General features: G+C 51.9%; 1 protein-coding gene across 1 annotated transcript in view; it reads left to right on the forward strand.

The window, feature by feature from the left end:
* The window catches only part of mmp17a (matrix metallopeptidase 17a), a 42472-nt gene extending 25637 nt beyond the window's left edge, over window positions 1-16835 (forward strand). The window contains exons 4-10 of the mRNA XM_084694186.1: window positions 4194-4480; window positions 8711-8887; window positions 9783-9885; window positions 10943-11025; window positions 12385-12537; window positions 13066-13323; window positions 15358-16835. Of these exons, the coding sequence (XP_084550312.1) occupies window positions 4194-4480; window positions 8711-8887; window positions 9783-9885; window positions 10943-11025; window positions 12385-12537; window positions 13066-13323; window positions 15358-15692 (1396 nt within the window). The 3' untranslated portion in view covers window positions 15693-16835. The remainder of the gene's footprint in view (window positions 1-4193; window positions 4481-8710; window positions 8888-9782; window positions 9886-10942; window positions 11026-12384; window positions 12538-13065; window positions 13324-15357) is intronic.

The following is a 16835-nucleotide window of genomic DNA, read 5'->3' on the forward strand; positions in this document are numbered from 1 at the left end:
CACCTCTGCACATGATGATCACATGATCACATGATCATGCTGGAGCGCACACGTACAGACACGCAGGCGCACACACCTAAGGCACCACAGTGTGGGCACACGTTCTCAGGCACACACACACACACACAGACAGACTCAGCACAGTTCATCAAACACTGTTAGCCCATTATCACTCAGCAGACAGTCTCTGCTCGTTAGCAGTCAGATTAATCAACCAACCCGTTAGGAGAGCAGAGAGCAGGGGAGCAGAGAGGAGAGGGAGACGGCAGAGGGGTGCGGAGAGGAGAGAAGGAGAGGAGCAAAAAGGAGAGCGGCAGAGCAGAGGGGAGCGGAGTAAGGAGACTAGGAGAGTGGAGGGGAGCAGAGTAAGGAGACTAGGAGAGTGGAGGGGAGCAGAGTAAGGAGACTAGGAGAGTGGAGGGGAGCGGAGTAAGGAGACTAGGAGAGTGGAGGGGAGCGGAGTAAGGACACTAGGAGAGTGGAGAGGAGCGGAGTAAGGAGACTAGGAGAGTGGAGGGGAGCGGAGTAAGGAGACTAGGAGAGTGGAGGGGAGCAGAGTAAGGAGACTAGGAGAGTGGAGGGGAGCGGAGAGGAGAGGAGCAGGAGCAGAGACTGGCAGAGAGGTGCAGAGCAGCAAAGAGAAGGACACCAGACCAGAGAGGAGAAGAGCAGACCAGAGAAGCATAGGAGAGGATCAGGGACAACAGCAGAGCTTCTGTCTTCCCCCCCCCCACCCGCTCTAATGAACCCCCCTGCTCCACGTGGCTAGAGGAAAGCACGGCTCTGTCCTGGCGAGCAGACACCGTCCTGGTCAACACACTTCACCTAAGCCCAATCTCAAAATGAAATCTGGAGGAACTCCGGAACAAATCGCCATGCGTTCTGTTCCCATGCCGACCCCTGACTGAGAGCATTTTGGAACTGTTATCCTGAAGGACTCGTTGCCCGAAATCCCTGGCTGGCTTTGAATTACCCACACACCCAGTTGTGTGTCATTGTCCCAGCAGTCTGTTTGGCAGTGGTCGCTGAGGTGTGACTGTAATTGGAGTGTCTCTCTCTCAGTCATGGTGAGGTCGATCGGGACAATTTGAAAATGGCTGAAATCCCTGAGAGGGGCACAGAAGACCTGTTGCAATTCGAGCGGGGAGAGCCTCCTGCTAAGCCTTTTCATTTAAGCCACGAGTGTACACACACACTGTGTGTGTGTGTGTGTGTGCGTGCATGAGTGTCTTTTGTGTGTGTGTGTTTGATTTACTCTTTGACAAGAATGTCTGCGAAGCTGACGTCGGTAAAAACTCAAATTGTATCGGGCCACTGAACCATGTGGAAGGAGTCCTGCTGAGAGATTTAAGTAGGAAGTGAGAGCAAAAAACACAAATGAGTTAGTGTTCCATGAATTTCCCAGATCGCTCTTAATCTGACTCCTTCAGTAGGACTATGGGAATCCGTATGTGATTGGACTTGTTAATGACAAGTCAACTCTGGGAGAGTCTGGAGTCTGAGGAGTTGCAGGTGGCTGTTTCACTGCGTTTCTGCCGCAGGTCAGGGACCTGCTTGTGCCATCCACCTACCTAATGGTCAGGCTGCACTTAGTCATCCATCGAATGAAGGTTTTCACAGCCGGGTCAGTCTGGCATGGCCTAATTAAGTGGGATGGTAGAATAACTGGTGGTATCAGCTGTAGCTAGCTGATGACCTTATCCACCTCAATGCAGGTCTATTCTGTTTGCGGTTCTATGGGAGATAATGATGATTATGGTCATCACACGCACACACCTCCACACACACCCATGCACACCCACGCATAACTATTCTTCTTTCTTATGTGTCTTGGCTTGCAGGGATGTCACACATAGTGGTGTGATAAAGATCTCTTCTGGAGTGGTGAGGGTGTAACGTGAGAGTGAGAGTGTAACATGAGAGTGAGGGTGTAACATGAGAGTGAGGGTGTAACAGTCACAGTAGGGTGTAACAGTCACAGTAGGGTGTAACAGTCACAGTAGGGTGTAACAGTCACGGTAGGGTGTAACAGTCACAGTATGGTGTAACAGTCACAGTAGGGTGTAACAGTCACGGTAAGGTGTAACAGTCACAGTAGGGTATAACAGTCTCAGTAGGGTGTAACAGTCACAGTAGGGTGTAACAGTCACGGTAGGGTGTAACAGTCACGGTAGGGTGTAACAGTCACAGTAGGGTGTAACAGTCACGGTAGGGTGTAACAGTCACAGTAGGGTGTAACAGTCACGGTAGGGTGTAACAGTCACGGTAGGGTGTAACAGTCACAGTAGGGTGTAAAAGTCACAGTAGGGTGTAACAGTCACAGTAGGGCGACTGAGAGAAGCAGGAGTCACAGGGGACAGCTCCACGTGTCTTTGTCAAGGTCTCTCCCCCGCTTGCACGCAAACGATGCACGTTGTCAGATCGCCGTAATTGTCTCGCTGTTCCACCGAATCCAGCTTTAGTCTCCCCTCAGTTTAATCATGTCGTGCTCGGTTCAATAAGACTCACGCAACATCGAAGTGGGTGTGGATAAATCTGTATTTTTATTCGACAGTCACACAACGACATGATGAAATGCAGAGATGAAATCCCATCCAGCCAGGACTATTACTGGATCATCTCATGTTTTGAAGGATGTTGGCACGGTGTTGCTGCCGTGTGAAGCATACGTGTGCATATGTTCAGCGTTTACGTGTGCAGCATCTGTGTGTGTGTGCGTGTGTTGCATCTGTGTGTGTGTTTTGCATCTGTGTGTGTGTGTGTGTTGCATCTGTGTGTGTGTGTGTGTGTTGCATCTGTGTGTGTGTTGCATCTGTGTGTGTGTGTGTGTGTTGCATCTGTGTGTGTGTGTGTGTGTGTGTGTGTGTGTGTGTTGGGATTCTCCCCTCACAGGCAGGTGCAGGAAGGTCAACATGGCGGAGGTGTTTTTCATGCAGCCGGCCAGAGAGGCAGTGTGTGAAGGGGACCTCAGAGCACATTTGTAATGCAGAGCCTTCCTCCGACCTTGGACCACTGTTCTCACCCGCGGTCCCTGTCGACACACACTCCACCTCGCCGCACACACACACACACACACGCGCGCGTGCATACACACGCAATCAATGTGAGCACGCCGAAAACACACACGCACACACTTGACCCTGGCATTACCTCTACTGAGCATGTGCATGGTCTGAGGACTGTGGAGGATTTACATGGCAACCTTGGCTAACAGTCGGGTTGCTACGCTACCAGCGCCCTTGCATCCACAGTGATGCACTTGCGGGCGCGTTATAAGAGCTGAGGGAATGGCACAGTCTGGACTCAGTGGGAAGTGCAAAGGGAAGATTGCTCACAGGACACCTAGTGGGCCTCGGCTTCAACGGGTGAACTTGAAATTCAATTTGGATCGATCCGCAGCCCCGTCCCTGGCAACTACAGGTGGACTGTCCCGACAGCCCTGGCAGGGGAGGGTTTAGGGTGTGTTTGAGGGGCACACCGCTCATACACGCCAACTGGAGCTGGAGGCTACCCCGAAGAGACGGACAGAGGGACTGAGTGAACACGACAGCCTACTTTTGATTCAATTCATCGCCAGGATTACACCATTAGGGGGAAAGAGGGAGACGGGAAGAAGAGGAGAGAAGGAAAAGGAAAAGAGAAAGAGAGGAGAAAGAGAGCGAGAGAGAGACTGTTAGGGGGTAGAGTAAGGTAGAAGCAATTCTCACTTTGCGATCTTTCTCCGAAGTTCAGTTTGGACACGTACAAGGGCATTCCAGTGGGGTGGTCAATCTTTGTTCTGCTGCGAGGGCTCACCTAGCCATGAAATGGAAAGCAGATACAATCCCTGGAAATCTGCAAACAGGGCGGCAGAGCTGCGAGTACACAAGCAATCTTCTGCCATCAGCGAACAAACTTTTAACGATCAGTGGCTGCCACTGTGCTCAGTGGGAACTGTAGTTCTCATTCTGACCTCTCCTCCCCACTTCTCCTTCCTCCTCTCTTCCCCACCCTCCTCTTCTCCCTTCTTCTTTGTTTTCTCCTTGCCCTGTTTGGTTCACCCACTCCCCTCTCTGCTTTGGTCCTCTCCCTCCTTTCCCTCATTTTTCGTTTTCCCCTTTCTGCCTTTCTGGTTTGTCCTTCGCTGTCTTCCCCCCCCCTCTCCTTCTTTTCTTTCCCCCTCTCCTCTCTTTTCTCCTCCACTCCCCTCCCAGAGTGAGGACATTTCCCAAGGAGTCGGCTCTGCTGGGCCGGGACACAGTGCGGGCCCTCATGTACTACGCCCTCAAGGTCTGGAGCGACATCGCCCCCCTCAACTTCCACGAGGTGGCGGGCAGCGACGCCGACATCCAGATCGACTTTACCAAGGCCGACCACAACGACGGCTACCCGTTCGACGGCCCGGGCGGCACAGTGGCCCACGCCTTCTTCCCCGGGGAGCGCTTCACGGCCGGGGACACACACTTCGACGATGAAGAGGCCTGGACCTTCAGATCACCAGGTTTGTGTGTGTGTGTGTGTGTGTGGGTGTGTGGTGTTCGTTCACACGTGTTATTGGTTTTGGGTAGAATCTAGGGTGGGTCCTTCAGACAGCAGGCCCCACAGATGCTCTCGTGAATCATTAACTCGACCAGCTGATCAACTGGGCCGCCCGTCTTTCCCTTTCTCTCTTTCCTTTCCCTTCTTCCGTCCGTCGTGAGACACTGATGGGGGAGGAGCGCGGAGGGGGTGGGGTGAAGGGACGTGTTGAGATGCTCAAGACATGTCAAATCCCTGGAGGCCCCTTTCCTTCCCGGCCTCTTAGGATCTGTCTGACAAGGAAAGATAGAAACATCATCCATACTGCTGGGACGAGGCCCGGGAGGCTGAGGTGTGGATGAGGATTGGGGAGGGGAGGGGAGGATGTTGCGGGATACAGATTGACCCAGCTGGTGAGCCTGCGCTGGAGCCTGCTGGACCCCCCACCACCCCCTAACCCCCACCCCCCTCGCCCTCTGTCCGGAGGAGGCTCAGGCCCATATGTTCCTGGACAGCAGCCCAGGATGCTCCAATTAGGGCTCACTCCAGACCAGACTATCCCACAGGAGGTCCAGGGGAGGATTGGGCGGAGGAGAAGAGGGGGCTGGCAGCAGCTGTTTACACGGGGGCCTGGCCGGTGGGTCACAGGAGGGGGACTGCGGGGAGGGGGGCGGTCAATCAGGGTTGGAGGGGAGGGGGTCGAGGGAGGATCTCAGCAAAGTGGGGCGCGGGGAGAGTTTTTCAAAAGCTGCCCGCCGCACCAAGTCGGCTTCCCCGAGGAAACAAATGAGAGGTTGGGGGTGTTAAGGGTTGAGAGGAGGAGAATTTGCAATCATGAAGCGCGGGGGGGGGGGGGGGGGGGGGGGCAGAGCAGAGCAGGCTGATGACAAGGATGATGACGAAGATAAACAGCTAATTCACTGCCGACAATAATTAAGGGGCCGGTCGTCGTCGGGCTATCTGGTGTTTTCTCCCTCCTCCGTTAGTTTGGTTTGCACAGGGAGCCTTAATGGGTCTTTGTTTGCGGGTGTGTTTGTTGTCGCCGCTTGTTTCTGCTCTCCGGTGGCAGACATGAATCACTGAGGCGCGGGGGAAGCGGCTTCATTAAACAGCACTCAATTTGGCGGCGTCACAGTCTGTCAGGTCGACGCCCGCGTCTCGCGACCTGCCTGAGAGACGCCACAAACAACTCTGTCGCTAGGAAGAGGCTTGGGCTTCTCTTAGGATATAGTAACATCGCTGTACTGTTTAATGATGCGGCCCCCGACTTACCGTGAGGTTGTGGCAAAGAGAATGGCCTGGGTTAGGATCAGAGGACGGCTTAGGGTGAACGTAGCGCTGGATGTCGGGTGTGGTCCGAATTGCGGTCGCGCCGTGGTAACTGCTGACGTTGGCCTAACACCAGGGCTCTGTTCTTGTAAGACAGCAGGATTTGATGCTGCCTAGGTGGTGTTGGACCAAGGTTATTGTCTCTACAACTTTCTAACAAGCAGATAATCATTGTCGAGATGTAAGGTCGGGAGGAGGAGAAAACTGAGAAAACGAATTGTTGACTGTTCAGCAGATTTCTGAACACTAATCTTCTTAAGAAGGATAGACTTCATCAAAGGAATATGAGCTTGAGTAATTGCTTTCACTTTACCCCCTCCTTTCTTCCCCCCCCCTCAACCATTCCCTGGAAACACATCCCAGTATATTCTTCTTGGCAGTACCTTATAACTTTCGTCCTCTGAGAGTTAGCTACGAAAGTGAACATTTGGCATATAATTCAAACTGGGCAGTAGAAGCGCTGCTAGCAAATCGGAGAGGGCGTTAATGCTCAATGGCGTTTGAGTGACAGGGGAGGCATCCAATGGGGTGGACGGGCTCTAGAGGTCACGTAAGTGGGACCCCGGGGATGGCTGTAGTTGCTTTGACAGCGCACAGATTGCTTTTATTAATCATCTCCCCGACGGTTGCTCGCTAATGCAGACTGATTATCGTGGCTGAAACAAAAGTCTCATTAAGCAGGTGTGTTTTTGATGACATACACAATTCGGCTGCAGTCTGTGTGTGAGTGCTCGCGTGCGCGTTTGTTTGTCTGTGTGCGTGTGTGAGTGAGAAAGAGAAATTAATGCAGCAGGAAGGAGAGAGAGACGAGTGAAGGAAGGAGTGGAGAATGATAGGGTAGAAGGAGGAATTACTCCGCTCCATTATCCTCCTCATTAACAAGCTGTCAGTCATTAGTCTCCCAGAGCTGTCCCTCTCATGGCCTGGGGAGTTTACGAGTATCTGGTCAAAACAGGCTGCACACTCGGGAACAAACAGGCAGCACGCTAGCAGCAAATAGGCAGCACGCTAGCAGCAAACAAGCAGCGCGCTAGCAGCAAACAGGCAGCGCGCTAGCAGCAAACAGGCAGCACGCTAGCAGCAAACAGGCAGCGCGCTAGCCTTGATTAGCCAAGACATGTCCCCCTAAACCATATCAGAGGTGGCTTAAGGTTTTAGGAGACTCCAGGAGATCTCTTATATATAGGCCTTGATGTCACACGTAAAGGTTAGAAACATAACTCTCAGTTCTCCGAAGGAATTGATTCCTTTCAAAGGAAGCGAGCTGCATTTTCTCTCCCAACGATTGAGAGCACAGAAAGTCTTGATCATGACTTTGACTCGGTTTGTGGTCGAGCACTGGAGAGCGCTTACAGAAGGGTCCCAGAAGGCTAGCTAGCTCCAAGTTAGCATCCTCCACACTCATATACCTTCCACCCACCCTGCCCCAGCATGTTCCTGGCAGCAGCACAGTTCTCCTCACAATGTCCATCTGGCCTGCACTTAGACTCGTGCACTTAAACACATTCACTCTCTCTCTCTCCCTCCCTTTTTTGTCAATGCCCAATCTCAATTCTTCCCCTGTTTATGTCTCTCTCTCTCTCTCTCTCTCTCTCTCTCTCTCTCTCTCTCTCTCTCTCTCTCTCTCTCTCTCCTCTCCCTCCCTCCCTCCCTCCCTCCCTCCCTCTCTCTCTCTCTCTCTCTCTCTCTCTCTCTGTCTGTCTGTCTGTCTGTCTGTCTCTCTCTCTCTCTCTCTCTCTCTCTCTCTCTCTCTCTCTCTCTCTCTCCCTCCCTTTCTCAACCTCCTGCTGTGGTCAGGCCCAACAGGCAGACCTCTATTAACAGCAGGGGTCTCCTCGTCCTAAGTAACTTAATGGATCCTCCGTCTGCCACCTCCCCGTGTGGAACCTGGTCTAACTGTGGGCACAGGCACTCGGTCATATTACCACAGCCATTAAACACTGAAGGTAACCAAGGGCAGGTTCATTCCACTTCCTCCCCCTCTCTCTCTCTTCTACCGTGCACCTGCGGATGACAGGCCATATGCAGCTTTGTGTTGCCTTGAGGCACGGCACGAACCAGCGAAATGTTTATCACTTCTACCTTCTTTGTCATCTTCTGAGCATGACACTGCGGGCATGCCGAGCTGTTGCTAATCTAGCTCTGAGCCAGATTGCAACTGCCAACCAGGGAAAGCTGCAGCCCGCCCGCGGCGCGCTAACCCTCTGCGCCAAGCGGGTGAGCTAACCCTAATCTAAATCTCTAAACTGTAGCCGCAGGTTTCCATACTTAGTCTTGCTCAGCGGAGCCAAACGTAGAGACTTTGTTGTTTGCCGACACCTCCCTATCGAACCTGGCAGGGGAGATGGGCGTTTAGCTTGCAGAGAAGCTCAAGGCCTCCCTCTGGTCCTCTATCCCTCCGCCCTCCCAGTTTGAGAGACAGGTCTGGCCTTAACTAGGTCTGGGAGCTGTGTGCCTGACAGTGCGTCAGACTTCTGTGTTTCTTTGTGTCTGTCCTCTCTGTGAATGCAACTGAAGAGGAGCCAAAGTGGACACGGACAATTTAGTCATTTTCAAGGCTTTGGCAAATACAAGCCCGGGTTTGTTATAACAATCAAACGAGCATAATTGATTTTAATCCAAACATTCAAGGTTTTGAAGGCTTAGCGTTTGTTGAAACTTGGTAATGAATGAGAGGCATCTCCTCATGCCTGTCTCAGGGGTAAATATTGAAATGGAATTTGTAAAGCATCCGCCTGGATAACTCACTTGAGTTTTGGTTTTGTTGTCGGCATATATTGGCCTCTTTTTTTTTTTTTTTTTTTTTTGCATTGTGTGTTATAATTGGAGGATTTGTTTCTCTCAATGCCATACTCATTGCTCACCTCTCTCTGCCCCCTCGCAGACTCCCATGGGATGGACCTGTTTGCAGTGGCGGTCCACGAGTTCGGTCACGCCATCGGCCTGGCTCACACCTCGGCGATGGAATCCATCATGAGGCCGTATTACCAGGGCCCTGTGGGCGACCCCCTCAAGTACGACCTCCCCTACGAGGACAAGGTCCGGGTCTGGCAACTCTACGGTAGGCCCCACCGCCGAGCTTCCAAAAGTCCGCCTCTGCGATCACCTTTCGGCTTTCTGTCTCACCGTCGCTTTCGAACTCGTCCTCCCCGTTCTCTTGCTCTCTCCGCTGCTGTCTCGCCCCCCCCCACCCACCCGCCCGCCCGCCCCTTCCCTCCACTCCTCTCGACACCTCTCCGTTATCTATCCCTCCATACCCCGGGTGTCCCCGCCTCTCACCCGCCCCCCCTGCTAAACACATAGATCAACCCCTCTGGCACCCCGCCAACCAACCACTCACTCACACGCGCGCACACACACACACACAAACCAGGGAGAAAATCGTAGAGGTATGCATGAATTCCTATCTTCATACCCAGGCTACCCTGCAATCCCCAGCTCCGCTCTCTGTCTCCCGTAATCACTCAGACGTTCTGGAGGGACAGGGAAGTCCATCCTTCAGAGAGGAAGCCCGTGGCTCCCATGCCGGAAGCAGAATAGATTTGTTTGTAAAAGCGTGGATTATTGATTTGATGAACTGTCTGGTTGGAGCCGGAGCAAGGGGAAGGTTTTAATTGGCCGTGCCTGTTGTGTACGATCCGCTTATCACCGTGCGACACATTACTGAGAGAAGAGAGAGGCAGGGAGATGCACATTGGGAGGAGCGAGGACAGAGGGTTGAGGAGGTGGCAAGGTAGCAGTGTGAAGAGGTGGTAGAGCTGGAGGTGGAGGGTGGAAAAGGTAAAGTGAGGATGGGAGAGAGAGAGAAGATGACAGCAGCAAGTGTGGAATGACGCAAGGGAAAAGCAGGAGAGCGCAAGCGAGGAGAGCCCTCGACGTAGAAAAAAAAATGGAGATCGTATCCCTGCCACACCAGATGACCTGACCTTTGACCTTTTGGTGCCCCCCCCCCCCAGGTGTTAGAGATTCAGTATCCCACACTGCTCGGCCTGGTGGGCCCTCCCAGACCGCAGAACCACCGGTTCTACTGGACCTTCCGGAGAACAGATCCACCGTCCCGTAAGTGGAACACACACACACACACACAAGCTCAAGCAACTACAACATTATTCCCAAAAGCAGTTTTCCTTTGCCTTTACCTCTGACACACACACAGATACACATTCTCTTTTCGTGAGTCTCCTTCAGTCGTATCTCCTGATCTGTGCGTGGGGTTAGTCAGTGTGGACATCACAGTGACTCAGAGATTGCAGCAGGTCTTATTTCACCTTGCTCCCCAGTTACCGCGAGGTACAGCTCTGTTTGCGTGCGTGGAGTACTAAAGCAGGCCTTGTCAGCCCCTACGGTCTCAAGAGTATACGCACGCATCACTCCAGCCTAGTGTCAACACGTAATAGATTGGTGATACTTGACTAGACGAGCGCCAAGTGGATAGTTTGTGCTCTTCTCCCCTTGTCTCTTTCCTCTGTTTTGTTCTTCGTTTTTTTTTTTCCCTCTCTTTCTTTTGGACTTTTATGCGCGTGTTATTTCTCGACGGGCGATGGTGCGGGGAAGGTTGATTCAGTCCGACAAAGGTCACTAATATAGTCCTCTCTCAGCTTGCTCGGTGTTAATAAGGCCTGAATAGAGATCTTTGTTGATAAGGAGCAGGGCAAGTGAGCGCACACAGAAGCAGCCCTGTTGTGGTAATTGCCTCGGCATTAGCATGCCCAACATGTCAGGGGCTTGAATCAGTCATTAAGCAGGGGATAACACGGTCGAAGACAGCGTATGTGCCGGGCCAATCGTACCCCCCCCCCCCTGCCGACGTTCGGGCCGACGGCGGTCGGCAACTCGGCGCTCACAAACGCTCGCACGTGAACGCTTCGCCCTCGGGGACGGACATCAACGGGTCGACCAGGAGTGCTACCGAAGGTCGCGGACGGCTTCACGAAGGCGCTGTAGCGAGGGGGGGGGGGGGGGGCACGCACGCGGGTCGGTCAAAACGAGTCATTTCTGTTTCTGTCAAAGGGGATTTCTGACTTCTTCTTGTCTTGTCTTGTCTCCTCTCCAAACTGTTTGCCCTCTTTTACTCCCTCTGTTCTCCTCCTTATCTCCTCGTTGGCTCTGCTCGCAGGCCAGGGAAGGACGTGCCTGACAGGTGCAGCAGCCACTTTGATGCGGTGGCCCAGATTCGAGGGGAGGCCTTCTTATTCAAAGGTACGGGGGACCCAGTGTGAGGCCGAGCCTGAAAGAATGGGGTTGAGGAGGAGTTTATGTGTGGAGGGGGGGGGGGGGGGGGGGGGTCAGGGTTCCTTACACTCCTTTACACTCTCCACAACAAGCTCCTCCCGGTACCGGAACGTTCCCACATTCTGGTCTGGTTCCTTCGAGTCCTGGAGCAACAGACTTTAGCTCTGCGCGATTTTTAATTGGGTAAATATTTGGGGGTATATTTGCCAGTTCATCCCCCCCCCCATCCCGCCCCAGCCCTGTGGGTTGATTCAAGGCATCAAAACGAAAATCTCCGTCACGGCGTCAGACCGAAGCAGTGGACCGCAGAGTGGCTGACTAGAATGCCCCTTACCAGACACAGCTTGGCAGAAAGTTTGGACTGGGTTGTCTGAGCTGAGAACCTAAACACAACACGATGCAGAGGCATATGCACTGCTGCCCTGTGGGGCTTTGTGTTCTTGTTTCCACTGGACAACAGTGGAGGCAAACAAATGTATGTAGGTTATACATATAAACACACAATATGCAGATGCAAGCACATCTGTTGGGGGTTGTATATTGGCCCAACAACCCAAACTATTCCCCTATGTTTAAAGGAGGAGGCGTTAACTGAACATGTGTATCAATATACCAAATATGCTGTTATTTTAACTACAAAAACAGAGTTAAATCAGAGCAAGATTGGTCAAAGTAAAGTGAACTGAAATGTATATTTATTTAAATTGCAAATGACTTAAATCAATAACAAGGCAAACATGTCACAGAGTGTAGGTTTAAAATGTACCTACTCTACCATGATAACTGTCAATCAGAGAGAGAGAGAGAGAGAGAGAGAGAAAGAGAGACAGAGAGAGAGAGGGAGAGAGAGGGAGAGAGAGAGAGAGAGAGACGGAGAGAGAGAGAGAGAGACGGAGAGAGAGAGAGAGAGAAAGAGAGAGAGAGAAAGAGAGAGAGAGACGGAGAGAGAGAGGGAGAGAGAGAGAGAAAGAGAGAGAGAGAGAGAGAGAGAGAGAGAGAGAGAGACGGAGAGAGAGAGAGAGAGAGAGAGAGAAAGAGAGAGAGAGAGAGAGAGAGAGAGAAGAGAGAGAGAGAAAGAGAGAGAGAGAAAGAGAGAGAGAGACGGAGAGAGAGAGAGAGAGAGAGAGAGAGAGAGAGAGAGAGAGAGAGAGAGAGAGAGAGGTGAGCAAGGACAAGGAGTGGGAGAAGCCGGGGCTGAGGAGTGCGCAGTTCTCCAAAGGACCATCATCAATTGCACACGTCAAACGCTCGTTCTTCCTGACCGCGGCGATCCGACGCTGTCAGCAGACACCCACGTCAGCTGACCTCGCGCTCCCCTCTCCTCAGGGAAGTACTTCTGGCGTCTGACTAGGGAGAAGCACCTGGTGTCTCTTCGCCCCGCCCACATCCATCGCTTCTGGAGAGGCCTGCCCGCCAACCTGGACGGCGTCGATGCCGTCTACGAGAGACCCGGCGACCACAAGATAGTCTTCTTCAAAGGTGTGTGTGTGTGTGTGTGTGGATGCCTGTGTCGGTGGGTGAGAGTGAGAGTGAGTGAGTGAGTGAGTGAGTGAGTGAGTGAGTGAGTGAGTGAGTGAGTGAGTGAGTGAGTGAGTGAGTGAGTGAGAGTGAGAGTGTGAGTAGCAAGGGACTCAAGAGTTCTTCAGGAGAAATATGTTTCTGATGAAAGTTAAAGAGATGAGAATTCAGAGACAAACACTATAAAGAATCAGGCATGTACAGAAAAACCTTGAAAGGTCCCTTGACAGTTTTCTATGTGGATGACTAAGGGCAGACGTTTGCAGCTCAATAGCAAGGACAACAAGTCATACTGTTCAGTCAAACTGCCAGTTTTGTTTTTTATAAAACAGATCAAAAGAACAGGGTTGTTCCAAAGAAATTCTGCTCAGAAAACACTGGTCTGGTGATTTCTCCTCTGGGGATAGTTTTGGCAGTGCTCATGTCGTGGACTGGGAATCAATAAAGTTGTTCTCGTCATATCGATTGACAGTGTTTCTATGGCCGCAGGTCTTAAGTACTGGGTGTTCAAGGACAACAACGTGGAGGAGGGTTACCCTCGGCCAATCAGCGACTTCGGCCTGCCGTTGGAGGGCGTGGACGCGGCGTTTGTGTGGCTCCACAACGACAAAACCTACTTCTTCAAAGACAGCCGCTACTGGCGCTATGACGACCATTTGCGGCGAATGGACCTGGGCTACCCTAAAGACAGCCTCCTGTGGAAGGGAGTCCCTCCCAACTTGGACGATGCCATGCGGTGGTCTGACGGTGAGCGGGGGGCAGACGAGAACATAGATGTATATAAACACAAGATGGCTCGTCCGCGTTGCCGGCCAACGGAGTCGAACGTCCGCACATGGCGGCCATCTTGCTACAGTGAACTCGCTCACCCAGAACATTGAGTTGGTGCTACATGTACTTTTTAAATAACCATAACTTGCTCAATTTTCAACCGATTTTTAAAACGGTTTGGTTTGTTATCAACGTCAGAGATGTAGCTATGCCACTGCATACTTCTTTTTTATTACATAATTATTCATAAGTATGTACTGGCATACCTACATCTCTGAAGTTGATAACAAACCAAACTGTTTAAAAAACTGTTGAAAATTGAGCAAGTTATGGTTATTTAAAAAGTACATGTAGCACCAACTCAATGTTATGGGCGAGCGAGTTCACTGTAGCAAGATGGCCGCCTTGTGCATACGTTCTAGACTCCGCTGTAAGACATCTAGTGTTTATATATATATGTATCTATGGACGAGAACACCTATAGGAACGCATATACGTCAATTCATCATTAGACAGAAGACATGGACAAACAGTAAGGCAAGAGCCGATCTACTGATTATGACAAGCACTTGAGAAGTCCTCGAGTGTTTCCAAAACCCTTATAGCACAGTGGAGCACAGGACACTCAATCATATTCACAGTCTGGATGATACTTGATCACAAACCTGGTACGCACGTAACATGTAATGTATGTTCACAAATGTGCACACGTTCCCCCACAGTCCGCAAGTGTGCACGTGCACAGGCACGTGTGTGTGTGTGCACATGCAAGCGCGTGTGTGCGTGTGTTAGTGTGTAAAAATCTCATGCTGCTAGCGCATTACTCTCCAGCTAATTCTTAGCTCTTAAGGCTGGGAGATTTTTTTTTTCTGTATCCCAGGCCATTAGCAGCAGAAGGCTTTTGTCTGCTAGGGAAACCAACTGATTGGCGCTCACACACAGCGGCTTAGTAAATACGAAACATGAGTCGTATCACACGGAGCACATTCACATGAAACTAGCACCTCTGTCCCTCTTCACACCGCGTTCCGTTGCCGGAATTAGCCGCACGCACGTTCACACAGTTCTCAAACTCCACAGGCACACTCGCAAGGCACCGACGTGCACGGATACACACACACACACACGCTCACTCGCACACACTCACTCGCGCACACACGTTGGCCCAATTAGATGCAGTGTGTGCGGAAGCCGTCCTCTCTCTTCCCCCACCCGTAGCAGTGTGTGTGAGCGCTCCCCAGCAGGTGCTCCTCTCTGTGTGTGTGCCAGCTCCAGAGGTCTTGCTCCAAGTTGTTTGATGTCTGTGTGAGTACAGGGCCAAGCGCAAAAGCGACAGTCCCCACATAGCCCTGCAGCCCCCCGAGGGGGGAAACACACCAGCACACACACACACACACACACACACACAGGCACACACACACATAGACATACACCTGGAGGCCTGGGAACTGGAGCCACTTCAAAGAACCAATCCCTCTCACACTCAATCCCTCTCCCTCTCCCTCTCTCTCTCTCTCTCTCTCTCTCTCTCTCTCTCTCTCTCTCTCTCTGTCTCTCTCTCTCTCTCTCTCTCTCTCTCTGTCTCTCTCTCTCTCTCTCTCTCTCTCTCTCTCTCTCTCTCTCTCTCTAGACTCGTATCACTCCCTTGGGAGGAGAGAGGAGAGAGGGAGAAAAGGGAGAGATAGTGACACAGAGGAAGGGTGTGGGGACAGGTGGGGAGAGAGCAGGAGGGAAGTAAGGGACAGCGACAGGGAAAGTGAGAGAGAGAAACAGGAAAGAACGAACGGAATTATCGGGGATGGACATAGGTTAGGTCACAGCAATGAGGACGAGAAAGAGAGAGAGGTGACGCTGCGGAGGGAAAATAAACTGCCGAACAGAGACCCACTAACACAGTCAGTTGACCGTGATTTATCGCCATTGCAGCAGCGATCGCTGCCCCCCCCCCCCACACACACACACACTCCTCCTTTCCCTTCTCACGCAGCCTCTCTGTGTCCCTGTCTCCAGGCTCGTCCTATTTCTTCAAGGGGAAGGAGTACTGGCGCGTGGTGGGCAGCGACATGGAGGTGGAGGCCGGGTACCCGCGGCCCATAGGGAAGGACTGGCTGGTGTGCGCCGACATGCAGTCGGACTCCCCCGCGGCCGAGGCCAACGCCACGGACACGAGGCTCCACAGCCGACACCCCGCTGACCACGCCGAGAACGGCTTCGAGGTCTGCTCCTGCACCTCCGACTCGGCGTCGCCCCTGGGCGCGCGGCCCTCTCTCGCCTCCGCCGCCTGCCTGTTGTGGGCGGCGACCTTCTGGACACTCCGCCTCGCCCTCTCCTCGGCCCCTCTATGATGGAAGCAGTGGGGGGAGGAAGTGAGGCAGCCGGTGGGCTCAGGGCAAGCGATGGGCCTATCACAAGACTCTTGGTCCAGTCTAGAACCTTGTTTGTTACTCTTTGAATATCTCTGTTGGTGTTCCTGTTCTTTTCTGCTGTTATTTATTATACCGATTCCTTTCAAACCATTATTTTGTCATTAAATGTTAAAGGTCACTTTGGATTGGATTGAATTGGAAACATTGCGATGTATGATCATTCTGGAAAATTCAACTCAATTGAATGAATGAAGTTTACAACAAAAGAGTTTTCTCCTAAGTGTGACTCAGCAGTTTGTCGGGTAAATGGCTGAGATGCTGTTTGCCCGGACGCCTCGCTCCTGCAATCACAACAAGTGCTTTAAGCATCCTCACACACAGACCCCACCGCACTGGCGCCGAGCTCTCTACACTCTACCGGCAATGTCTGGTTCATCACTCCACCGGTAATGTCTGGTTCATCCCGGTGGATAGACGCTCGGCTCCAGTAGGCACTGGCTCATTCACTGGGTCTCCAGCATCAGGGCTATCTGGATCGATGCCTCCTCTTAAGACTCAGTCCTCCCTCGACTGCACTCACTTGCCCTTTTGTGACCTTTGCACCTGTATCTCTCTCTCTCTCTCGTCTCCTTATCAGAGAGAGCAGCCAAGTAAAGCACCTGGTTACCAAGGTAATGCTTTACCATGTATTTTTGTAGTAAACACGGACGGATTGTGGCTGAGAGATGCGCTTTAGGTGGTTGTCACGATGCCTTGGTCTCCACGTGGACCTTCCGCTCGCTCCTCGCAGCCTTCAGTAGAAGAACGCTCCTCTGTCTGGACTGGTCTCCTCTAACATCGACTGTCTGCCAGGAGAGAGCATGTTCCGGAAGGCTGGACCGGAGACGCCACGGTCAGACCCTTCCTCCACCGACCTCCTGAGGAGAGCAGTCACAACTGGATTTACTAGAACTGTTAAGATATATTTACATCAGTCTATATATATATATATGTATACAGATATATTTGAGATGAAAGTTCTATGGCAGTTGCAAAAAAAAACAAATTTACTGTGTACATTTCAAACCGTGTTTTCTAAGGTGAAGTATTTTTATAGAAAAATAAAGAAGGGTATGACAGCCA

This window comes from Hypomesus nipponensis, chromosome 27 (genome assembly GCF_054491055.1).
Source record: "Hypomesus nipponensis isolate SF chromosome 27, ASM5449105v1, whole genome shotgun sequence".
Lineage (NCBI taxonomy): Eukaryota > Metazoa > Chordata > Actinopteri > Osmeriformes > Osmeridae > Hypomesus > Hypomesus nipponensis.